The sequence below is a fragment of the Struthio camelus genome, chromosome 25 (genome assembly GCF_040807025.1).
Source record: "Struthio camelus isolate bStrCam1 chromosome 25, bStrCam1.hap1, whole genome shotgun sequence".
NCBI lineage: Eukaryota > Metazoa > Chordata > Aves > Struthioniformes > Struthionidae > Struthio > Struthio camelus.
In genome coordinates, this window is record NC_090966.1 from 3663282 (window position 1) to 3687867 (window position 24586).

The 24586-nt window shown below is 45.5% G+C and overlaps 2 protein-coding genes across 3 annotated transcripts in view; both read left to right on the forward strand.

Annotated features, from left to right (window-relative positions):
* Positions 1-5979, forward strand: part of EFCAB3 (EF-hand calcium binding domain 3) — a 14990-nt gene extending 9011 nt beyond the window's left edge. The window contains exons 10-18 of the mRNA XM_068918758.1: positions 58-157; positions 763-836; positions 1343-1486; positions 1893-1964; positions 2570-2696; positions 3062-3252; positions 4032-4213; positions 4302-4424; positions 5611-5979. Of these exons, the coding sequence (XP_068774859.1) occupies positions 58-157; positions 763-836; positions 1343-1486; positions 1893-1964; positions 2570-2696; positions 3062-3252; positions 4032-4213; positions 4302-4424; positions 5611-5979 (1382 nt within the window). The remainder of the gene's footprint in view (positions 1-57; positions 158-762; positions 837-1342; positions 1487-1892; positions 1965-2569; positions 2697-3061; positions 3253-4031; positions 4214-4301; positions 4425-5610) is intronic.
* METTL2A (methyltransferase 2A, tRNA N3-cytidine) lies at positions 5116-23853 on the forward strand. 2 transcript variants are annotated; one of them, XR_011136275.1, is made up of 10 exons: positions 5116-6237; positions 7984-8075; positions 12062-12420; positions 14077-14126; positions 14600-14660; positions 15875-16014; positions 17820-17926; positions 18142-18207; positions 19558-19844; positions 19974-23853. XR_011136275.1 is itself a non-coding variant. In XM_068918927.1 (9 exons), the coding sequence occupies exons 1-9, from the start codon at positions 6149-6151 to the stop codon at positions 19707-19709; spliced, it is 1116 nt and encodes a 371-aa protein (XP_068775028.1). In that variant the 5' UTR covers positions 5116-6148; the 3' UTR covers positions 19710-23853. The 2 variants fall into 2 exon arrangements, 1 of the variants encoding a protein (XP_068775028.1); XM_068918927.1 differs by having other exon boundaries at positions 19558-23853.
* Positions 23854-24586: the final 733 nt, after the last annotated feature.

The following is a 24586-nucleotide window of genomic DNA, read 5'->3' on the forward strand; positions in this document are numbered from 1 at the left end:
GTTGACTGGAGGGAAGTTTGTGACTCTCTCTGCTTATTTGCGACTTTTCACACCCAGAAAAAGCTGCTCCTGCTCCTGGCCACGTTCCCAAACCCAGTATGCTGAACTCTCTGCCAAAGAAGATGGTGCTAAAATCCCTCCCAGGGAAAACAACCAGGTAAACATGAAGGTGGGGGAAGGATGAGTGGAAATTATGCTCCCCTGGCCTGTTGTGTGATCAAGCACAGGAGCCCTGCCTTCACGTTTCTCTCTGCAATGCTGGTCATGTCAGCATTAACAACTTAAAGAAGAAACATATGAGCTATGGATGGAGGACTGAGCTGGGCTCCTGCACATCTGCCCCATGCGGGCTGTGGGTAACAGAGCTTTGGTCCATCCACTGCTGCTCCATGGCCAGGGCTGTGCCTCCTGGCTGTTGTTTCTGCTTCCCAGGACACATCAGAGCAGGCACAGTTGCCCTTGGTCAAAGCTGACCTGAACTGGGAAAGACATTTGAGATCCCATTACTGTTTCTGTGCAGTCTTGAGCAGTGAACGTGAACTGTTCCACAAGGCTTCAGTCCCATCCTTGTGAGAGCAGAGCTGGGTGGCGAGCTATTCTCTGTCAGTCCTGCCTGCACTGGTCTGGCCCACAGAGCTGAGAGCTATCTGCAGTGTTTGCTCCCACGCCATCAGCGGGAGCTGCACGTCTGTTGGTCTCGGTCACTGTGTGCCTCTCAGATGTCAATCTGTCCATCTTTTTTTATGCCCATGTGTGTGGCAGGGAACGCTCACACATCCCTCAGAAGAGAAGTAAGTGCAAAGCAGCAAAGAACTTGACAAAGAAACAACTGGAAGGTAACGCTGCCTTGTCATCTCCTCCCCCCGGGAAGGCACATCGCCAGCATGCTCAGGAGTAGTTCAATCTTTAGCTTAGCGCTGTGGCATTGCAAGATCCTCCTAAGATGATGACCATGGTAGGGGCCAAGTGTACACAAAGCAAGGGGCAATCCCCTGCCCCAAGGATTTGGGGACCCAGTGACTGAGGGAAGCATCAATGTCCTTTTTGATGGAGAGCAAACTGAGGCTTAGGAAGGCAGAGCTAGGAACTAAACCAAGCATCTCACCCAGTGCCCCCCAGTAAATATAGACTTGCCCTTCCTCTCCCTAGAATCCCCAATTCTCCTGCGCTGTTGGTAGCTGTTTCGAGGCAGATGCTTTGCAACTGGCAGTAAGGAACAACCTCATCCCCAACCCCCAATCCCTAGTGGTTATGAGTCCTTATTTCCAAAAGAGTATAATACAGGTAGTGCCTTCCCTGCCTGCCCAATGTAACCTGCCGTCCTCTCTCTGCTTGCCTGCAGCGTTCCGCAATGCTTTCAACTTCTTCCCTAAAGACCCAGATGGCACTATTAACCTTCACAGCCTGCAGGAGACCGCTAAGGAGCTGGGGATTAGCTTAACCAGTCAAGAGGCGAGCAATGAGCTGGTGTATGCAGATGCCGACAGTGAGTGCACCAGACCACGTGTTACTCCCCTACAGGTTTTTATGAGCCAATTTCTGGGTGTGCAAAGTGACCCTACTCCATATGCCTTCCCAGCCCTGGGAAACACTGTGCTTAAATGCTTCTTGAGCCAGAGGCTATATTTGGGGCTGTAGCGTTTTAGCACTCACCAGTGAATGTATCCTTCATGAATATATGTAGCACATTTTGGGACCCCTTTATGCATCCTGAAGCACTAAGGTCCACAGCCCAGTTACATGTTAAACCTTTAACAGCTTTTTCTCCTACCCTTAGATTTCAGTAACAAATCCTCCTGCATTACTAGCTCTGAACTGCTCACCTCAGCTTTTCATTACACTGCCCTGGGGCAGAAAAGTGCTTTGCTAATGGAGATGCTATTTGCTTGCAGGAGACGGCAAGGTGAACTTCTCTGACTTTCTGACCATTGTTACTGACAACAAGTGTTTCATGCAGGCAATAGGTAAGTAAGAGACATCCTGCCCAAGCAAGTGGTTATTTTCCCCTCCAGCCGGAACCTCTCTTATCCAGAACTATCCAGATTGCCTGATCTTCAGAATAATTGGGAATGAGCAAGAAATCAGCATCTGGGACCCAAAGGAATGAAGGCTGCTCTACTCAGAAAAAGCAGAAATAGCTCACCGAACCATGACAGTCGAACTCAGAGCTAGCTCTGCCTCCTTGCAAAGAGGGCTGAGAGAAAAGCACTGGGAAGAACCATCTTTGTGCCTGCCAGTCTCAGCAAGGGGAGTGCAGGCTCGGGGGCAGGAATCCAGCATTCAGTCCAAATCTTCCCGGCTACAATAGCAGAGGCCAAACTCATCTCTTACAAGATGGAAAGCAAAAGTACTAGGAGACTTTCTTGTTCTTTGGCTGCTGGAAAAAGGCAGGGAATTTTCCTCCTAGCCAAATACCTAATTAGCACTTAGCAGCAAATGGGCATGTCTCACCATGGCATAACTTGTCCAGACCTTCCCGGGGGTTGCTGGGGTCTTTGCTCTCTTTGAGCTCTGTGAAGGTAAGACAAGGCTCAGTCGTGGCTCTGACCGCTCTCCACTTCCTCTCCAGTCCCGGAGAAAAATTATACAGGCAACTTTGACTCCAAGGATGCCAGAAGGATCCTGCTTTTCGAAATCTTGTCGAAACTGGTGGAATTGGCTGCTCTGCCCCGGAGAACTCTGCTTGAGATTGTCAGGTGAGCTGCCTTAGCTCCATGAGATGGAGAAGGGAGGTCTCCATTTCATCCCTCTTTCATAAGGATATTCATGTATAATATAATTCAATACACTGAAAAGAGGGGCTCAGGACTAGTTTTCCAGAAATGTTCGGTATCTAGCAGGACGTACAAAAGCACCTCAATACATCAGGCACCTGCTCTACAAAGACACTGCTGTAAATGCCACTGTGTGCCTGTCCCATATCTTTGAGGCCTAAATATCTTCATATATCTGGTCCTTCCAGACGCACAGTTCCTGCAGTACACTGGTATACAGCAGCCAGTGCTGAGTAGGGCTTTGGGCTGTGTTTCACCAGACAACAACCCCATCTTTTGTCTTCTAGGTACTACCAGCAGAAGTTTATGAATTGCACTGGCCAAAAAGCCTGGAAGGATTCTGACAATTCAATGTATTGTAAAAAGAGGCACCACAAAATTAGAAAAGATCAGGCTTATGTATCTTCCTTTGTAAGCGCTGCCCGCATCTCTGTCATGAATGATAAAGACTTAGTAGCTTATGTGGAGGGCCTTAAAGGTAAGACTTGCCCACTGTCTGTCACTCCCAGGCTGGGAAGTCATCGAAGCTGCGAGGGGAGGGTACCAGACTGTGCCATTTGCCACAGCTTCTTCTGTTCCTTCCTGGCACGTGGTCCTCTCCCCAGGTGGAGGATAGCTGGGTTGGCTCTGCATTAGTTAACCCTTCCTGCAGCCCAGGTCGTAATTCCAAAGAGGATCAAAGAAAACAGAGCTGGAACATACTTTGGGAGTCCATCTAGCCCCTAGCTGTCCTCCGGAGTCAGGGCTGTCTAAACCGTAGCCAGCTCTTAAGGCCTTCACAGTGGCAACGCTAGCCTTGCCACAGACAGTAAATTGAGGGCTTCTCCCAGGGGAAGGAGCAAAATCGAATAGTTGGAGAGAATTCTGCTCCTGGGACTGTTAAGGACAAAGGAATCGCCCTCCAGAGGTGCCTGTGCTGGACAACTAGCTTAAACTTAGTCAGGCCGCTAAAAGGCGTCCAATGGTAGGTGAGCTCAGTGTTACCCCAACACCTTGCAGGCACCTGCGTGCCATGGATTTCAGTAAACTGAGCACCTCAACACAGAGGCCAAGTGACTGGTGTATTTGCAGCTCCCACCCTATGCCTCTTAACGTTGGGCAAGCAGGATTGCAGCTACTGTGACTCATGTTTCAGACAAGTGAGAAATTCAGGACTTAGTCCCGCCTTGGTCAGAAAAGGAGATAAACCAAAAGGCAAGAAGCAGCTGGCTGCTGGCTGTACAGTTAGTGACTCTTGTCCTCACTTCTTTTCGCTAGCATGTGTACCCCTTTCAGACAGCCCTTATGCTGAGGTACCCATCTTCCCGCTGATTCCTAAACAAGACACAATAATAGCGGGAAGGCCAAAAAAAGATTTGCAGAAGCTGGAGAGGCAGAGAAGGAATGAACCAATAGCTTCGTCTGAGAACTTCTTCCATAAGAGAAACTGGCTGCAGGAGGTGAGAGACGCAAGCAACGCTTCAGCTACGTAACAGGAATAATGGAAGCTTGGGGACAAGTCTGATAGCTTGTGCTTTGTTTAATCAGGCAACTGCGTTCAAGCTTCCCGCTGACTTCAGAAAGCAGAGAAGCTCCCCTAGAGTCAACCCAGAGCTCCTGAACAAACCATGTCATCTGACAGCAGACAAACTGGGCAAGATGCAACTAGATGTGAGTATGAAATCCAGCCCCACACCCTGGCTGCTCTCTGGCAGCTCCCTGCATTGACGTTCTGTATTTCACCAGTCACTTGCTTCACGTTCATCTTCCCTCCCTCCTCTCCACTGCAGCACTCTCTTGCCTCAAGAAGAATGGGCCAAGAGGTTTTTATCCCTAGAGCAGTATTTCCCATCTGCATCAAAGGGAAAGATGAGCTTAGGAAATAGCAGAAAGAACAGCCAACCTTTTGGGGACTGCAGTGAATGTCAGCAGAGCTGGCACTACTGTCACCCACACTGCGGGGTGAGCACGAGTTCCCAATGCTCTCGTAGTAGCTCCTTTCCTTAACCCTAAATACATGCTATGGATGTGTCCCCCAGAGCTGCTGTGGATTCCTGTGGAAATCTACGGAGCAACCTTAGTTCCTTAGCAAACAAGTACAACTGCTGTTGAAATAGGTGGGAGAACTAGACACTGCGCAGCTGCAAAGTTCAGGCTACCTTGCCTAAGCATGCAGGTTTGATAATGTCACCATCCACTCTGTGCAGAGATGACAACCCTGGCTGGTCCTTCTCATTCTGACCCAGTGCCCTAAGCCCAAACCCACCCCCCTCAGATTGCAAGGCTCTTGGGGATATACAACAACAACAAAAAAAGGTGTGATTGTCATTAAGGTAGAAAAATAAACGACATAGTCATAGGTGCAGTCCATGTTATTCCTTATTTCTCATGGTAACCATTTCATCAGTAGACACAAAGTAGGACCAATAAATAATGGTATTTGATAACACCACTTAGATACGGCAGCAAGGAGATGGGGACTATCAAGATACTGTAAAACGTGGAACACAGATGTTACCCTTTATAACATGCGGACTGCAATTAGACCAGAACGGAAGAGTGACTGGTCACTCACAAAACCTTTAAATTAACTCTCTGATGAACGTTTTAACTGGACGCAGGTATTATAGAGTAATTTTGTCCCAAGTTCAAAGAGAAATGAAAGCAAAGGCATAATAATAGCTTAGTTGTTTACTACTGTTAATCGTCAACACGCATTAGTTATAACCCGCTGCCACCCCATTATAAAGCACCACTGAGGTGCTTTTTCAGTCTTGCATGTTCCTCCTGTCTGGCACCTGGGCGAAGCGCTGCCCCTTCCTCTACCACCTCTGTCAATCTTCCTCCCTTCTCCTAGATGAAGAGGGCAACCCAACTGTACAGGCAGGGCCTGGCCCTCCACGAGCGCGCCAGGCTGCTGAGGCTGTGGCGGAGGATCCGCGGGGGCCAGATCGCCCTGGAGACGGGCAGCGAGCGCTTCCACCACATCTTCTCCGTCTACTCCTGGTCCTGGAACACGTGCCAGGAGCTGGTGACGCCCGACGACCTCCGCAGGGTGGATAACGAGCTCTACCGCAGGCCGCGGGGCTCCAGCACCCGGGCGAGCCGGGCCGCGGCGCGGGGGCAGGGGAGCAACGACACTTCGGGCACCGCGGCGGCCGGCCGCGTTCATGCTGCGCGGGGCCGGCCCGCGCTGTCGGAGCCCGCCGTGCGCCACGGGAAATAAAACGGGGGAAACGGCTTTTCTCGCCGTCGTGGGCCGTTTCCTGCCGCCGGGCCGGATCGGGCGGCGCCGCCGCCGGCGACCCTGAGGTAAACGGCCGCCGCCCGCCCTCAGTCCTCTCTCGGGTCGGGCGGCGCGCGGCGCTTCCGCTTCCGGTTGCGCGCGGCCCGTCATGGCGGCGCCCAGCGAGGCGGCGAAGCGGCGGCCGTTCGGGACGCGCTTCCTCACCGACCCCGGCCGCCTCTTCCAGCACAACGCGTGGTGAGGGCGGCCGCCTCCCCGCCCGGGTCCCCTCAGCGCCCGCCTCGGCGGTAGGGAGGCCCCGGCCGGGGGGGGACCCGCCGCCGCCGTGTGGTGCCCGTCGGCGCTCGGTCCCGGCGGCGGGAGGGGACGGAGGAGGGCGGGGGGCTCATCCCGCCGCGCCGGCGCTTGTGGGGGGGCCGCGGCGGGGCCCTACCCACCGTCCCGCTTCGGGGGCGGCGCGGGGCCTCGCCGCCGACACGGCTGGCCCGGTCCCGGGACTCGCCGCAGGGCCGGGGCCCGCCGCGGGTGTGGGGCGGCCGGGCCCCCCGGCAGGGCCGCTGCCAGCGCGGCGAGCGGCCCCGGGCAAGCTCGCAGGTAGGGTAGGGCCCTGCCCGCCTCGGCTGGGCGCTCGGCGGCGCTGATCACCCCCCCCCCCCCCCGAGCCGCCCCCTTCCTCAGCTCGGGAGCGGCTCGAATTCCCCCTTGCCCCGCAGTGTTTCAGGAGACTGTGTCGCTTCACTCCAGGGCGGTGGTTTCCTTGCTGTAGCTAATAAAGTTGAATTTTGTCTCGTGTTCCTACACCCCTTTCTCATCTGTATACGCTCGCACCTGGTGTATGAATTGAACCAAGTGCACGTTCCCTGTGTGCAGTCTTGAGCATGGTAACAGTGTGAGATGGTGCTAGGTGCGAGCTTGGAACAGGAAGTCTTTGGTTGGGGGAAGTTGGGGTTTTTTTATTCTTATTTTTAAAGAAATGCTAATCACGCAAAATTTGAGTGGAATTTACTGGGAACTGAAGGTATTCTGCGTTTTTGAAGTAAACGTGTCCACTTTGGTCTTTGGCTGCTATACCCTGTTGAGAACTGGTAATGTTTAACTTGTAATAAAGTAATGTGTGCATGTATCAGCTTGTCTTTCATTTGGGGACTACTATGTCAAAGGTATGTTACAAAAGCGTATCCTCAATGATATTTCACTGCAGAAACAGCTGACTCCTAGCAATCTAGTTTTTCACAGCCATAACGCTCAAGTCTTTGGTTTTGTTAGGTATATCAAAAGACTAATTCATCCTGGGGCCAGAATAGAGCTTCTTGATCCTTGTAGTCTGTTTTTCATTCGTTTGTTTAATGAAAGAAGGTTAAGTGAATTACTTTAATGGCTACCCAACTCTTTATGCACGTTTACGTTTTTAACAGGTTTTTAATGCTTTAATGCTTCCTGCATATTTTTCTCATAATAGGATTTAGTATTAATATAACACTTTACCTTCCATATAATTTTTCTCTTAACTTGAGAAAGGAAATTTAATTTTCTGGGACAGGTAAATCAGTCTGCGTTCTGATGACCTGCTTGAGTGAAGGCATGCAAGCTCCTAGCTGGCAGTCACCTTTTTAGGAACTAGTGCTTTTCACTATGAGAGAATGGCAGTTCATCTCCAAGGAGGGCTGTTGATGCTGAGTGTCCTCATAGTTTTATAGTAACAATTTGATTCCTGTAAAACTGGCTGGGCATTAAATAGGAGGAAGGGTGAGGGGACAGATTACATGCCTCTTGGGATCCCTTCTGGCCTACAGTTCTCCCAGAAACAGAACCGTCCTTGCATGGTGACAGCTGTTAGGTTGGTACTGAGCTAGAATTACAGAGGCTGTGGGAAAACTCCACAACTGTCAGTTCAGTGAGCTATCTAGAACTTTCTCTTTTCTTCTCTCTCTCCCTTTGTCCTGCCATTCCCAGCTGAGTAGTTCACCTTATTTTTTACAACAGGGATAATGTGGAATGGTCAGAAGAGCAGGAAGCCAGTGCCAGAAGTAAAGTTCAACAGAACAGCTCACAGCTATTGCCACAAGATAAACAAGGTACTTTTAGATACTGTTCTAATACTTAAGTCTTGTGCATACAACAGCACAGTCTGGCCAGATCTACATGTGCATCATCATTTATTCCTCCCTTCCCTTCTGTCCCCTCCCACATCATTCGGAATTCATCATCTAGTGCTTGAGGTTGAAAAATGAAGGAGGAGGAATCTTTCTGCTCTTAATTTACTTCTTTTTGACTTTTCCACCTTCTCCAGAGGCTCATCCTACTAGACCAGAAATGATCTTAGTTGGGAGGAGTCATTTTGGGTTGAGCTTCTTTGTTCATGTCACATATGTTTAAATACTTAGTGTTTCCTGTCAAAAAACTTCTCTCAATGTAGAGCAAGAGCCTCCTTTAGTTTTATTTTCTCTACTTTTGCTTTCTAAAGCTTAACTTCTAGCAGTTAATCTCTTGTTTGTTTGCATGCTGTGGTGCTATCCTTAGTGTAAACTCACTTTTTCTCTTAAGAGGGTCTAAAAAAGTAGTGCCCGCATTCATCTTGATGAAGTTAACAAGCAGCGTGATAATGATTAAATCAGAAGTGAAGAGAAATGGCTTTATCCTGATTTGAATATTTCTCATCAGAGAAGCAGAAAGGGGAATTCTGAATTTTCCTTTCCTCAAACTTGGCTTAAGGGATGTTGATATAGCCATAATGCAAAAAGCTTATCTGAATCTGAATCAACCTAAAGGTTCGCACAGCTCTATAGCCGAGCAATATGGTTGAAGTTGCTGTAGAGTTAATTAATATTGCATCTTTTTTCCACACCAGTTCGATATCATCCGGCCTCTCCAAAGATGGTGAAGTGGCCTCCTGTCCTTTGGTACAATAAAGGAGTTGTTTGATGATAATCTTGTTATATCCTGCCAAGCTCAAGGATGGATCTGCTCCTTTTGTTCAAATTCAATTGAGTGTGTCATCTGTAAGGAGATGCTGAACACTATTGGAGTTCTTCAGACACATCCCATATAGCTTCCAGTTGTGTTCACAATAGCAAATTTAATTATACCAAAGAGCAGCCCCCCTAATTTCTTGGATTCCCAGAAGTATCCAGCAGTTTCTATTGTGATACCCATTGTATTGAGTTCATTTTAAAATCTGGTTAACATTAAAGGATGTTGTCTGTCACGCTTTTGAGAACCTATATGCAACGATGAAATTGTGGAGAAATTTTCGGTTAGAACAGTTTGTCAGGTCTTCATGATGTATTTCCCAGACAGAACAATGGAGGCCCGTCAAATTTTGATGGCTCCTATTCAATGGGAAGCATGTGGAGACAATGGGATGGCTGAAACTTAGGGAAGCCAGCCCAGCCAAATGTGCCTGAAGGGTCTAGTGTTTTGAGAATCAAAAATGTCCAAGCAGGAGAACAAAGACAGGCTATTGGTCGTTATGGCTGTATTATTCTATGGACTTCTTGGGCTATCAGAATGTATTCTGAAGAAGGGGAGAAGTTCTGTGTGCTATGTAGAAGTTGTATCTGCTGTCTGGGAACAGAGAAAGAAGTGGAAGAGTTTTTTGGTTTTCTTTTGAGGCTGCATAATTAACCTCCGTGCAATTCAGGGGGTCTCTGGTTCTCTTCCTGTCTGTTGTGAACAGTTATTTTTGTTTGTGCTTCTTCTGCAATGTGAAAGGGTGAGTATGGGCTTGACTTGGGGAGTGTCCTTATAAAGACAAGCAGAAAGGTCAGGACTCCTTATCAAGAAAGTCTCCGGAGGAATCTGGCTACCACGCCGATGTTCTCCTGAGTTAATACCACAAAAAGAATCTTGAAGCAGGTATTATGTGAACTTTTCTGGCATAAATTGTGCAGGACTTCAGACTAAGAGATTATTATGGTCATCTTTAAGCTTAAAATGTGTTTCTTGCATGATCTTTATCAGCTGGCCCTGGCTTTCTTGCACTTATATTGCTATTGATCCTTTATTCCAGTGCTTTGAAAACTCTAGACTGTGCGGTAAATGAGCTTTAAATAAAGCTTCCTCACATCTGGGAGCGTAGCAGCTGTTCGGTAGCATCCAACAGAACATCGCAGTAATTTAACACAGGAAGAGCACAATGTCTTGTTCGGGGTTGTACCTTGGTAAAACTGTGGGTAGTCCAAAATGGCTGTGTTGGAAAATTGCCACAGCACCTATGGTAAGCATCCTCTGTCAGACACTATGATGTGATCTATAGGGACCAGCAGGAATCAGGACTTTATACTTTTATTAACTTAAAGAGCATTTCCAGTCCCAGCAGCCTTGTGTATCCCGACTAGCGCAGGGAAGAAGTAACAGTTTCAGTCCCTAGTGCTGAATCCAGTTTGGATCAGTAACACTTCTTTCTCTGACATTAGCATTCCTTGAGTGTCTCCTATGCAAATATTAAACTGAGTTGACCTTGCTTACTTTGCGGTATGGTGAGATCACGGCACAAATGTGACTGCTGTAGTCAAATATCAGACATTAAAATTTCTTTTGGCTGGGGGTTTAAGGACAAGGAGCAAATCCTTGTAACTGAGATGAAGAGATTTAGTTTTATATATAGCTCTTTGTGCTTCAGGGACAGATCCTACAAAAATATACTTAGGACTGGCTTTTGGTTCTTTGTTAAAGCAATCTTTCTTCCTATATTTGGCTGAGGCTGTATATTTTTCCAGGCGTTCTTGGCTCCTTTTTACTTTTTTTCCTTCTGATGTCTTCTAAACACTTGTATTCTTCTCAGAAAGGCTAATAAATAATCCGTACTTCAGATAATATTAATCTCCAATTTTAAAATGACGGCTTTTTCTCTTAACCCTGTTCTTAGCAGATGTTGGAGAGAGGCTGTCCATTCTCACATGCAGTCATCATCCTTAATTGCAGGAGAATCGTTTGCATTCCATAATGAACTTGTTGCTGTGCAAAGATGACTAAGGAGTTGCATGCTATTGAAATGCAGTTGGGATCTCTGGCCCAGGGTGTTGATACCTCTTGCTGATTGCAAACATAGGATGCTATAATGAGCTCTCATTTCCCAGGTCAGAAAGCTCATGACATTGATGAGAATTCAGAAAACCAATTGCATTCTTAATGTCCCGTGGAAAATAGCTCCTCCAGAACTGAACTTGATTTGAAATATATCAAGTTATGTGGAAGGAATTCTGCAGATGACTCTAATTTCATTAGATAATGGCATCATAAGAGTTCTTCCAGCATGCTACTGGAATATATCCACTTGGTGTGAAAACGATAATGCTTGCTGCTAAAGTTAATTCTTATCAACTTTAATCTATCCACCTTAGCTCTATGCTAGTCCTTTAAGGCTGAGGACAATGGTCACTTCTTTTGACTCCTCTCTTTCGTTGTGATTTCATAAATGCCCGCTACTCAAACCTGCGCAAAACTGTGGAAAGCAAACTGCCGTGGACTGGACAGTAGCAATACTTCTCTAAAACATGCTATCCTGTAATCTTGGAGTATTGTGCACATACCGATTGAGCTTTAGGCCGTGCATGTGTAGTTGACTAGTTTTTCTGTTCCTCCATTTGAAAAACAGGGTAGTATGTCAGACAGGAGCTCTTCAGCTCCGGATGCCTGTCATAGGATTCCTTAGAAGTTGTAAGTGCTTGCCACTTAGTGTCACGAGGTTTCAAATGAATTGCTCCAGTGAATTGAACGAGTTAGTGTTAGAGAGGGAGGTAAAACCTGGACTTCCTCATTCCAGTCTTCCTCAAAGAGGCTGTTTCTGTTGCCAAGTTCTTTTAAATCCTACCAGAAGACGGACAGTTTCTTCATCTATCTCTTTTCCCCTTTTTATTTCTAGCAAAGTGGCTGTGAGGAGGCAGGCTGAGCGTTCATGTGGGATGGCCCAATTTAAATCAAGGTGATTCTCAATCAATAACCTTGCTTATTAAAACAGATTGCGAAATAGATGTCTGTGCTGATCCCTGACTGTCTGAACTGATTAAAGTCTGGCACCTTCTGATCTGACTGCTGGTAACAATTTTGTTTGTATTTACAGAGGAGTATGAGGTGAATGCTAACAGGTACTGGGATGACTTTTATAAAATCCATGAAAATGGCTTCTTCAAGGACAGACACTGGTTGTTCACTGAATTTCCTGAGCTGGCACCAAATAGAAACCCAAGTCAAAATGAGGTTTCTGGGTACAAATGCAGTTATGAAGAGGAATCCAACAGTGAAGGCCTGGGAAGCTGTGAAAATGGACATTCGTTGGGGACCAGGGCAGAGAATGAGTTAAACCTGATAAAAAGCAAACCCACGTTCTGCACAGAGGAGTCGGCTACCCAGAAGCACAGTGAGCTGAATCAAAGTGATGGAGATTACCCAGGATCCTCTGCAACTTACCGTATATTAGAGGTAATGTCTGTAAAATAAAGCATAACGTATCTCCCAGCTGTGTAAAAGTTACAACTAAAATCTATTTGGCATGAAGATACTGTTTCATATGTAGTGGGTCATCACATACTTTGCCAAGTCATATAGTTTAATAAGAGCTTCACCCACAGTTTTCCAAAGAAGCCTGTCTCAAAGCCTTTTACGGAACTGAATGACAAGGGAAAAGCTAATACAGGAAAGGAGAGAGCTTTCCTTTTAGCTGGGATTTGATATGAGGGAAGGATTCAGGGAAGCCGTCCCAGGAGAGTAATCTCTTGTATCGGTATGAGTGTGACTGGGTAATGAAGTAAAAATGTATTTCATGACAAACAGCAAGTGGATGGGATGAACTGACTTGAGTAAGTCAGTATAATGCCAAAACCAGAGGGCCACTTAGAAATGAATCCAATCTGTTGGGATTCTGTTGATTCAGACTGTGAATTGGCAGAGCACAAGGACCATAGGAGGATTCTAAGTTTAAAATGCAAACTATTACTATCTGATGTTGAAACAAGCTTATAAAAATCATTCTTTTGTATAAGAAGTTGATTCTTTTACAGATCTGTAGAAAGCTTTCTCTTGTCCCTTATGTTCTGAATTTTAGTCCTGGCTCTTGTTTGCCTTGTGTAGTATAAAACAAAACAAAGAAACCAAGAAAATAAAAGTGCTGGGTTTGGGGATGCTTGTGGTCCATTTAATAACAGGATGAATCACAGACTAGTGCTTAGAAGGGTATCATGGTTGTCCCAGAAAAGTCTGTAGGACTTCTAAATATTAGACTCCTCGTAGCTGGTAATGGGTTTTGCTCTGCCACCTCTCTGAAGTTTGTTCACTGTAGATACTAATGTTTCTGTGGAATGCTTTGTGTTCTGTGGGAGCTCTGCCCTTCCAGGGGGAGTCATCATAAAGTGTTCTTTAGATTTATGCTTGATCCGAGCCCTTGAAACTTCCTCAGGCTTTCATGTTCTTGAGTCATCGTGGCTTTCATGTCTCACATGAGTATTTTCAGTGCTTTCTGTCACTGAAGGTCATCACTGGTGTTTTTTCTGCTCAATCTTTTTCAATTTTACTGATTTCTTAAACTTTCAGAAACAAATACCCCAAACTCAGTTGCACGGGCCATCTTCTCTTCAAATGGGAACAAGTAGAAGGAACAATAAGGCAGAATCATTGCAGGCCTCATTGTAACTTGAGGAAGAGCTGTCTAGTCAAGGAAACTCTGAAATAGCAGGGTGTAATAAAGCAAACTTCTTTCTCCATTGCTTTGTCTTTGTATGGAAGTGAATGCAACTAACCCATGGCCTTTGCCCCTGCTTCAGTGACTCATACTGATTGTTATGCTTGGGATTCCAACAATAACAGTTTTCAAGAATAACAATATATAGGTCGTTAGTTGGACTCCTGCTAGAAGTGGGGTAACTTAGTGGTTTCCCACAAATGATTATATGTGTGCCTGCTTCCCAGAGCTGATCGTAGTCAGATCTTGCAGTCATATTTGCAAATGCTCATTGCTATACTCAGTTGTTACTCATGAGTTGTTCTTTGTAGCTTGGCTGTAGAGAGATGATTTGAGATTAGCTGCATGGGACGTGCTGAAGAAACGATTTTAACTATGTACCCACCACTCTGTCTGTGTAGGTTGGCTGTGGTGCTGGAAATACAGTCTTCCCAATTTTACAAACCAACAAGTAAGTACTTCTCAATAGGTTTTTCCTTGCATGATGTACCAACATCTGAAAACAACTGGAAAAGTGCTGCCTGTGTTTTTAGTATAGGCAATCTCATAGAGAAGAGGCCAGATGCAAATGACACATTTGCGATCTGTGACTTCAAATGACAGTGTTTTGAGCTTGGAAATCTTTGGTCTTAGAATGCAACCAATAAAACATGCTGCTAGTTTGCATGTCTCTTTCTGAAAGCATTTTCATACAGGCCTTGCAGTCTCTCCTTCTCCTGACAGAATTGTAAGCAGTCAATTGCATATGAGAATAACTGAGGCATAAAGGAGCAAAGTGATCCACAAGATATTACACAACAGATCATTGGCAGAGAGACTAAAACATAAGATTTCTGGCTCTCAATTCTGGATATTCAAGATACTTCTGTAATTCCTGTGGAGCACCTTTATACAAATGATGATAGCTTCTTTTATTTATTTCAGTGACCCAGGGCTTTTTGTTTATTGCTGTGATTTTTCTACGATAGCTGTGGATCTTGTCCAGGTAAACTCAGCAGTGACTTATGAAGGTAGTAAGTACTTGATGCCAATTGCACCTAAACACAAATATTCCAAAGCTGCCACCGGTCGAGCTCTGTGGGCAGCTTATTGTTTTTAGCTAGCCCTGGTGCTGACCTATGATACTGGTAAATCAGGAAGATGAGCCATCAAGGATTGTAGAAATGAAGGAAGCAGGAGTTCACAAAATGTCCTGTTGGCAGCAGACCTGTCAACCAGATTTTCTTTCCCCTGTGGTTGGCAGCACTTCTCTAAATCCAGTGCTCTTCTAATTGAGTAGCTGCTGAACCTTGAAAATTTTCAGGCTATTTTTTAACAACAGCTGAAGTTGGTTTTGATTTGTGTGTGCATTACTGTCACGGCAGTTCTGGGAACATGGTCTGATCGCTTCTGCACAGACAGCTGAGGAGGGGTACCGTTGTCTTTGGAGGAGGTGGTTGGGTGGTGGAGTGGTGGTTGGGTGGTTGGAGGTGGTTTAGTCAAATGACAAATATTGCTGACAAATTTGGGGTCAGAACAGAACTGAGAATGTATGGAGTCTCAAATGTAATCGGTCACTTCATGAGATAAGATGTGGGACGCAGCAGTAGATCCAGCATACCATTTCATCCGCTCAGCTATCACAAGCACTGTTTATAGATGCTGACTACAGTCCATAGTAGCAGCTTTAGAAAAAAGACCACTTATTCTAGGAGTCTAAATGTGATTATAAGAGCCTAACTTTAGGCAGCCAGGTATGATATTTGGGGTGTATGACATAATTTGCTTGTAACTGAAATGAATATTGATTTCAGGGATATAGAGAGGAGCCCTGACACACTCACTTTTGTAAAGATTTTTAGGTTAACAGTGTAAATCCCTTGCTTCTAACCACTATTAGTGGGAAATCTGACCATAAAATTGCAATAATCCCTCAATCCAGTTTTGCTTTTTTGGCAGTGCTGATGGACTGAATGTAACAAGTTCAAAGCTCTGTGTAAATCTCCCATGTGTACTTATTTTTCACAGTTCACCCCTATCCCTGTCTGACATCACTGTACAGTAGAATAGCGCTATATGCTTCAGTCAGTCCAGTGAGGCTGAAACAAGCCTTTGGGCACTCCATTTTATTACGTGAAAGTTAAAATGCTCCTAGGTCCAGATATCACTGAGTTCAAGGTCTGCAAACGTGTCCTCTCACATCTCTCCCCTTAATTACAGACCAATGCAGAATACGATTCTTCTCGCTGCTTTGCATTTGTCCATGACCTGTGCAATGACCAAAGTCCTTTCCCAATGCCAGAAGAGAGTCTCGACATTGTTATTCTTATTTTTGTTCTCTCAGCGATTCTTCCAGAGAAGTAAGTTCTAATAATTCCTTGTGATAGCAGAAGACAATGCACATGCAACTGGAGTTTCTTAATAGGGAGTCTTTAAAACAATACAGCCAAAGTAAAAACTTTCTGTTAGTGTTGCTAGTGACCACTGGGAAGCATATGCCAAGCTGTGCACCTTCTTCTGTTTCATTCAGTTTGGTTAAGGCTTCTTATTACAGTTTTGTCAACCTACATCTTGGACCTAAAAATCCCTGGCAATGTCTCCGTAATCTTAGTGTCTCAATTTGTTCATCTCTACAACTGGGGTCAGTAAAATTTTACTGATCTGACAGTAATGTCAAGGACTAAAACAGCCTGCATGACTGATGCATTTTTAAAGTTGTGCCTCTTTTGGATACACAACCTAGTGATTACAGGAATATCAAGAAGACTCTCCTACTTCATTTACTTGTTGCCAAGAGATCTTGTTGCAAAAAAGCCAGAGAGAGCAACTAGACTCGCTAATAAATGCCTCACTGTACTCCTCAGTGTTATTTAGTTTCAGCACTTGCCAGATAGTAAAATGATGTGTACCGTGTAGTACCATATAGTACCATGTAGTTTGTTTAAAGAAGTAAGGAAATATTACGTGGTATGATTCACATTTTGTGTTGCATACATGCTGCAGAGAGGCTGTTGGCAGTTCAAAGCTGAATTATTATTAGCATGAACTCTGCAGTAGGAGGAAAGAGAGGTAATCTTGTTAAATGAAAAGTGTCTATCTTCAACGGAGTACTTAGGAAACATTTGATGGGCACTGACGGGCAACAGCTAATGGGGAAATACTTCTACGTGTCCTTGGCAATATTCTTAGATTAGGCTGATGTACCTGAGCCCACAATGGGTGAATGTGTGGAGGTGGGACTAGTAGAGCTAATGCAAAAATTATAAAAACAAGGTGTTTGGTGTGTATTTATGTGTCAGGGCTCTGCTAGGTATGTGTAAAGCTTCAAAATAGATCTCCTCATATGAAGGAGAATTAAAGTTGAGGAAAACTTTGCTCTGTGTCTGGCCCAGTTTGTGTTTTCTGTTTAATCCCCTGCAAATGGAATGTGCAGGTACTTGCTTCTGCAGCAAATCTTTGGTTTAGTTGTGGTACAATGCAAATGCGACTTTCTGAAGTGCTGAGTGGCTATAGTTGAAGTCTTGCTGCGGTCCCAGCTCACCTGTTCTGAACTGCAGCCACACTGGGCAATCAGCACTCCTTTGTGGAAGGTACACTGCTAGATTTATAGGCAAAGGCCAGATGAATTTCTCATATAGAAGATGGGGAGAAGGGAGGGAACAGATTTGGAACAGTTTAGAACCGTGACAACGTGTGGGACAGTAGTGTGACAATGTGTTGCAACCTAGAAGAGCAGGGAATGAATGAGGAATGTGATGCAAATAAATGACATAAATAGTCTTGTTCTCTCTTTCTTGTTCCCTTTATTTTTGTTCCACAGCATTTTTCTTCAAGATCACATTTTTGCTCGTTTTATAGAAACCAGTGGAGTAACTTTTGTAATTAGTAAGAGAGAGCAATTAATCCCTGCTGCAAAGGGCTAAGTTGTGCTTGTAGAAAAAAGCAGAACTGGGGAGTGTCAGAAATAAGATGGCCAAATAAAATCAACCCACCTAAGTCTGAGAGACCTCAGAAAAGTGCTAGCTTTTGGTAGCTTTTCCTAAGAGGTTTAAACACATGTAAAACTTTGTACTTTCTTTTTGGAGAGCTGAATTTGTTCTAATAAGCTATGGAAACAAGCATGATTTTGCAGGCTGCTGAATATTGCTATTTACTCTTTCTTCAGGATGCAGTGCATTGTTAACAGACTGAGTCGCCTTCTGAAGCCAGGAGGAATGATTTTGTTACGAGATTATGGCCGTTATGACCTGGCCCAGCTTCGGTTTAAGAAAGGTATTTTCCCTTCCCCTGGGGAGTCTTGCCAGATCAGTAATAGATGATGCTTCTTTGGAGTAGTCTCTGCCCTCTTTAAGAGGCAGTTCCTTAATTCCCCTTAAGCACAGCGTGTGCTGGGAGGAGAAGTGCCTCTTGTCATTATATGCAGTTGGATAGCAGTTGTTGATTTTTAAATGATAGCTGGTAACTGTTTAAATCCCTCTTGCCCTAAGGTCAATGTCTGTCTGATAACTTCTATGTGAGAGGTGATGGCACCAGAGTCTACTTCTTCACACAAGGTAGGAGACTAGAAAACATCCACCTGACTCTACTCACCTCTTTTTGCCCATGTACTCTGAATATTTGCCCCTAGCTCTTTCCAGCCTGTATTTCCTAGAGCGGTATGAAGTGTTCAGTGTCTAACGTTTGCGTGGGGACCTGGGCCTGTCACTTATTGATAGTAATGTGGAATGGTGCACTCCTCATTTAGTGCAGGATAGTCTGAAAGAAAGACCAGTGAGTTTACTTCACTGGGAGGGGTGGGGTTGGAGGAGCTTCACTTGAAGGAAGTTCTTTTAACTGTACCATTCTCACAGGAGGGAATAGGAAGAGCATGGTTTGGCACAGGGCTGCAGCAGCCTCCCTAGTTCTGTTGCTGCTTCGTATTCTCAACAGGGGTTGTATATCTCTCCGCTGACCACCAACTTGCACCTCCAGTCGGTTCCACTGAGGCCCATTTGCATGGTCAGTATTAGAGTTTAGAGTTTTTAGAGTTCATGGCATGACTACCATGAACTGTTCCCTTCTCCACTGCACGAGGCTTGTTTGTCACAACAATAATAATGTTTAATGCGTGTCTGGCAAACGCTTCACTATGGCAGGCATCTGATAAAAGAGCACAAGCTGAGACCTGTTAGCCTTTTTCTACAGAAACTCCATATAAATCACGTGCTCCCAGGCTGCAGTTGAACTAGCTCTTTGCTGCTCAGCAGGACTCGATCTGGCTTTGCCCACGGCCTCTGTGCTGGGGCACTATAATAATTATTTGCTTGGTCAGGAATACCTGCCAGTAGAAGTGTTGCAGCCTTCAGGACTCCTAGTGCTTTGATTGGGCCCCAGCTGGGTGTGTGTTTTTTTAAAGGATTTTTTTCCAACTGATGAAATCCGGTTAATGAATCCGGTTCCCCTCCAGCCTATATAGCACAGACCTTATTGATGCCATTTTAAAAGCGTAGGTCTGATCCTGTTCTTTGCTCTTACAGATTCTGAAATCCCTCTGGAGACAAGGGGAAGGAAGGGGTCTGTCCCTAGTGGCCAGAGTAGGCCCTCTTAATTGGTTACTAGAAGCAAAAGCTATGTCTGGAACTGCTGTTGCTTTCTCTTTGTCCAGTTTCTGTAATTCTAGTTGTCCTCCAAATACTTCTTTCCTTCCTTAGCAGAAGGTAAACTCAAGGGAATCTAGATAAACTGTGATCTCAATCCACCCGTAATACAGCAGTGAAATGCTATGTGATCTTTACATTTCTCTGTCAGGTTGAGACTGAGAGTTTCTTCTAGCCAATCTTTCAACTCAATTTCACCCCCGATATGAGTAGGTATCAGTTAAATGAAAGCTATAGCATCTTTAATTTCCTACTCTCTGCTTCTAGATGAATTAGATGATCTCTTCACAACAGCTGGGCTGGAGAAGATCCAGAATTTGGTTGATCGGCGGTTGCAAGTGAACCGTGGGAAACAAATGACGATGTATCGAGTATGGATCCAGTGCAAATACCGCAAGCCTGTTGCCTCTCAGCTGTGAGGAAAAGGAGCATGCTTTTTAGATGGGAGCTTCTCTGTGGCCTTGTGCAGTGTCTCCTCCTAGTGGGATGTTGTGATAGGAAGGCCAGCACACGCAGGACCTCAGCGCCTTTTACAATGCCTAGCGTCACTTCAAGTGAGTTGTGCTAAGGACAAGTGCTCTAAGAGGAGACCAAGCAGTACCTAATGTCTTACTCGCAGTCTTGGTTTTTTAAATAACCATTTCTTAAGTTATTAAAAACATGAATTATCTCCTGTCTTACAGCAGCTGAGCAAGTTGAGTAACAAGACACTCTTACTCTGAATTTCCATATGAAGCAGAAGGAAACCTTTGACCTCACCTCTGTGCGGTGTACTATTGTCTTGGGAGCAAAAACCATGCAACCTGTAAATCTGCTCTTCTCTGCAACTGGTCGCTAGGCCTAATATGGATCCCTTAGCCAGCTTATTTCATCCCTCTCTCTTCTGTTTTTGCAGGCTTGTGCATGTCCAGATGTTAAATTACACTGAATGAGGGCATGAACTGAGAGCATGCTAGCTTTTCTGTGCCAGCTTCCTCATGGATGCCTCATGGTGTGCAGGTGACTTGCAGAGAAAGCAAATAGTGCTGCCTTGCCATTACTGTCCACAAGGATGTTCATCTGAGGAGCTAGTATAGTATGGCTCAGGTGCTGTACACATCCGGGCGGATCCAGATTTTTCAAAAATGTGGGGCTATTGCCAGTTTAGGGCACCTCTGGAGTGCAGGGAATCAGAAGCAGTTCACGGGGCCAGGGCTTACGTTGAATCCACTACTTGCTTTTTCTGCTCGAGAGGTCAGAACCGTTTTTGTTCGCTGCAACCCCCAGGTCACAAGATCCCAGGTCACAACTACTCTGTTGTGGTGTGCTAAACCCAGGTAGACAAGACAGCTGTCTTTGATAAGAAACCTGAAGACTGTCTACCGCTTATGTTAATTTTTTTAGAGGAAGCCAACGCTGTGGCTTTCTGAAGGTATTCCCCCACCTTTGACAGCAGATAGCTTTTATCTCAGCTTGTTTTCTTTTATTATTTTGAAGGTGTGGTACAGCAGATATTAGAATAAATTTTGAGGTAACATATTCCAGTGCTGGTTTGATTTAATATAAATCAGCCTTCCACAGAAACTCACATGCTTCTGGGCCCCTGATCTGAAGGATTTGTTACACTATTAAGTGACTGTAGTTTGTCTTCTCTTCCATTATCGTGGCTCTTGCCTGATGCCTTGTATTAGTTCAAGAGGCAAAAAGGCCTATGATGTGTGCACTGCTGGCTCAAGAGCAGTCCATGCTGCATGGAGCATGTATCTTCTGTTAGCTGGACAATTGTATTCATGGCTTACAATTGCCTAAGAATAACTGTCAACTAGAAGGACACATAGGTGATGAAATAACTGCTGTCTTGAAATGAGGGAGAAAGGATAAAGAGATGAGGAAGTGTCATTGCTACATTGGGAGAGTCTACAAGAGTCTTCAGTGAGTGGAGTGGAGCATCTTGCTTTGTAGAGCATTGGAATGAGCCGTAGTAATTGCAGTGGTGCTCTCTGCTGTGTCATGAGGCAGCACGTTCGGTTCATAACTTCCACAGTCGGTTTGTCACCCTGCAGGTATCAGTATGTTCTGCTAATGGAAGGCTTTTGGGTCAGGATCTTCCAGCCCTTCCTGCAGAAAGATGACCCAGCAAATCCATTCACCCAGGACAAAGGCAGGCTGCAGTGCTGCCGCAGGAATGAAGATGTGCCATTGCTGTTTTGAAATCTAGGTTTTTAAAATAGTATTGAAAAGGAATCAAACAACTGGGAAGAGAATTCTTGTCCAGTTTGTTGCGCTTCTGTCCTTTTCCTGAAGGGTTAAGAGACCTTTGAGTGTCTGCAAATGACATAGGAGAAGATAGGGCTTGAAGCAGTTGTTTTTGGAAGGCAGAAATGCAGTACAGAGATGATTTTCCTTCCCAGCTACTTTGTGACCTTTTCTGCTTCTACGTTTTCTCTCCTTTTCTGTAGAGGCAACTCAAAAATCATACCTCACTGCTGACCTGCCCTTGGTGCATCTTCACTAGAGGGCATAGTGTAGATGTGCCTGCACCCGGGAGGAGTGAGTGTTCCTTGGCTCTCCAATTCCTGCTGCTGAGCTTGTGGGCTCAAGAAGCTGAAGGGAACCACAGTGCTGAAGACAGAGGAGGCACTCGAGGAGAGTCTAAATTCCCTTTCAGTCTCTCCCACTTGCCCCTAATGCTGGGCACAAGCCTGCCTCAAACCAGAGACCGTGCAGCCACTGTTATGTTTTCGAGCTAGACCTACAAAGTCTGGCCCCTTGGCAAGGTTGGTACCTCAAGCAAAGTCTAGGCAAACCACAGCTCAAGGCCTCTGGGAGCTGAGCAACTTCCTGTGTCCTCGTCTTATCCAGGCAAAAAATCAGGCTTAGCAAAGAAGTCCTGTGAGCGTTTAACGTGACATGAGTCATGTAACCAGCTCTGTTGCCTCCATTGAAAGACCTCCCATGTGTTATTGGTACCTGAGGCAGTTCCCTGGGGTCCTTTCCCTCCTCGTTCCTAAAGGGAGCCCTCCTTCTGGGATATCGTTATCTCCCTGGAAGAAGAATTATTGGCTGGGGTAAACAAGCACCATAATTAGTGTGAAAAATGCCTTATTAATCATCCAAGGTTTTGTAAGCAACACAGGAAAATATATTTTTAATTATAAACATGGTTTATTTAAAGTTGATGGACTCCCCTTTGAGTGTAAACTCCTGAATGGGAGAAAATGAAGTCTAGTAATTCATTTGTTACTACTTTGAAGGCTACATCCCGGTTGTCTGCCTGGTTTTAACTTGGGCTTCATGCAAAAACTTGCAGCCCTGTGAGCCTGCAGCCATTAATGTGGCTCAATGCCTTTCTTAATGCTCCTCATTCCGCTTCTGCTGAAGTATTTAAGCCATCACTCAAAGTGAACCGTGCTGGGCAGACATGCTTTTGTTTCCGGTTATGTTGCTGGTGTTCAGAGAGCAACAAGTTACTGGCCTTGGATTGAGCCAGGCCTCCTACAGATAGATACTGTCTGAGCTTCCTTCATTAATCTCTCTGAAACTGCTGCGCTCCTACTACTCCAGGCCTTGCCTCCCACGCACAGTTCTGCACAGGTACCTTGGTCCTGACTTGCAGCAGCTTCTGCCATTCCCACCTTGGGCCTGCTAAGCAGACTGGGTTGCACAATGGCTTTCTAGCATGTGCAAAGGAGATCCCCGAACTCACTTTTGCTACATTGAAAAGCCAGGTTGAGTGCCCTTCTGGTTTTCCCCTTTAGCAGTGTCACGTTAGCTTTAAAGCCATTCTGCCCTGCGTATCTGCCCTGGTTTTGTTCCCAGTGCTCCAGCCTTGTGGTCTGTAGCTGACAGGCACTGCCAACGTAGCTTGTCGAACCTCCCAAGCAGAAGAGATGATTTCATAGCCCTTCTGAGGCACTGCCCCTGTGATTCTGGAGCCAGACATTGTTACACTTCAGGAAGCCTGGTCCTGACTCTTGCCAGGGGATGGTGGATTTCCTTGGAGGTTCGTGGATTGTTTTGGCTGGAAGGAAACTTTTTCATCACCTATTCTGACCCTCTGCATAACCCTTTCATGTAGGGATTATGGCATCAAGCCTGTGACTTAGGATGAGCCAGAAACACGCCTTCAGAAAGGCTTTCAATCCAGTATTGATGCTTAGGGCTCCAGTGACTGGCAAAATAACCTTTGCGTCCCTAGGTACGTTTTTCCTCTTGCAGCATCCTGATTTCACAGATGAGCTAGAAATCAGAAGGGAGGAGGGGTGCAGGAGAGGTAGAGAGAATAGAAAGCTGGAAGTATTCCCGATACTCTCACTTCCAAATAAATAGAGTACATCTGAAATTCCATTGAAAATTGGAGCTTTCTCAGAACCTTTCTGATAGCATAGGAATGTGGGAAACATAGCAATCACCCTTAGTAACTTTTGTTGTTAGAACAGTAGTCATTAAAAGCTTCTGTTGAGACCAGACACAACTGTCTTCTCTCCCAAACACTTCAGATCTGCCTTCTCAGAGAGTGTCACCATCATTTCCAGGTCTCTATTTAGTTATAGACCTCGAGGACCATCAAGACCTGATTTTTTTTTAAATAAAACAGAGGAGTGAGCGGAAAGAACCTGTGTGTAAACATACCTGCTGTTCTCCGTCTTGCTTGTCCATCCTAACCAAAGCTAAAAGAGTTTCTTTTTATCTTTAGCATTGGAATGCTAAAGTCCAGCCAGGCTGGGCCCCTGGCTAGTCCCAGGCTTTATTCACGCTGGGAATCACAGGCCCAAGCTGAACTTTACTGTTTTTCTTGAGCACAAACAAAAGATGCACAGGTTTTGGCGCCTGGAAGAAATGAGGCTGCTGAGAAGGATGAGACAGCAGGGATCACCTTGTTCAGGGATTTGAGGAGTGTCCCTCCATCTTTGTAAAGGTAGATGGAAAGAAACTGGATCATGCAGGGATGGGAGGAGGTCTCTTCCTCGTTCTCCTAATTGGTCACCTGGACCTTCTTTGTCAATCAGAGGAGTGCCACCACTTTTGGTTTTGCCATATTGGGGGAAGCTGGTCCAGCGTAGAAGAGACAGAATCAGAATTAGCAGAAAGCCTTGAATGCCCAGGATCAGTTTTGCTCTTGTAGTTATTCATCTCCCTGGCAGCGGTGTGCGCCTGGCACATACCTCTTTGTACAGTTGTCCATAACACTCTGATTCTAGCAGCATTGTCTTACGCCTTCAGGGCATGATAGAAATGATTAGAAAAGTAAGGAGGAGGGAGGAACTTTTTAGAGAAGTCTCCTTCAACATGAGGCGCTCTAGAGGAAAAGGAATTG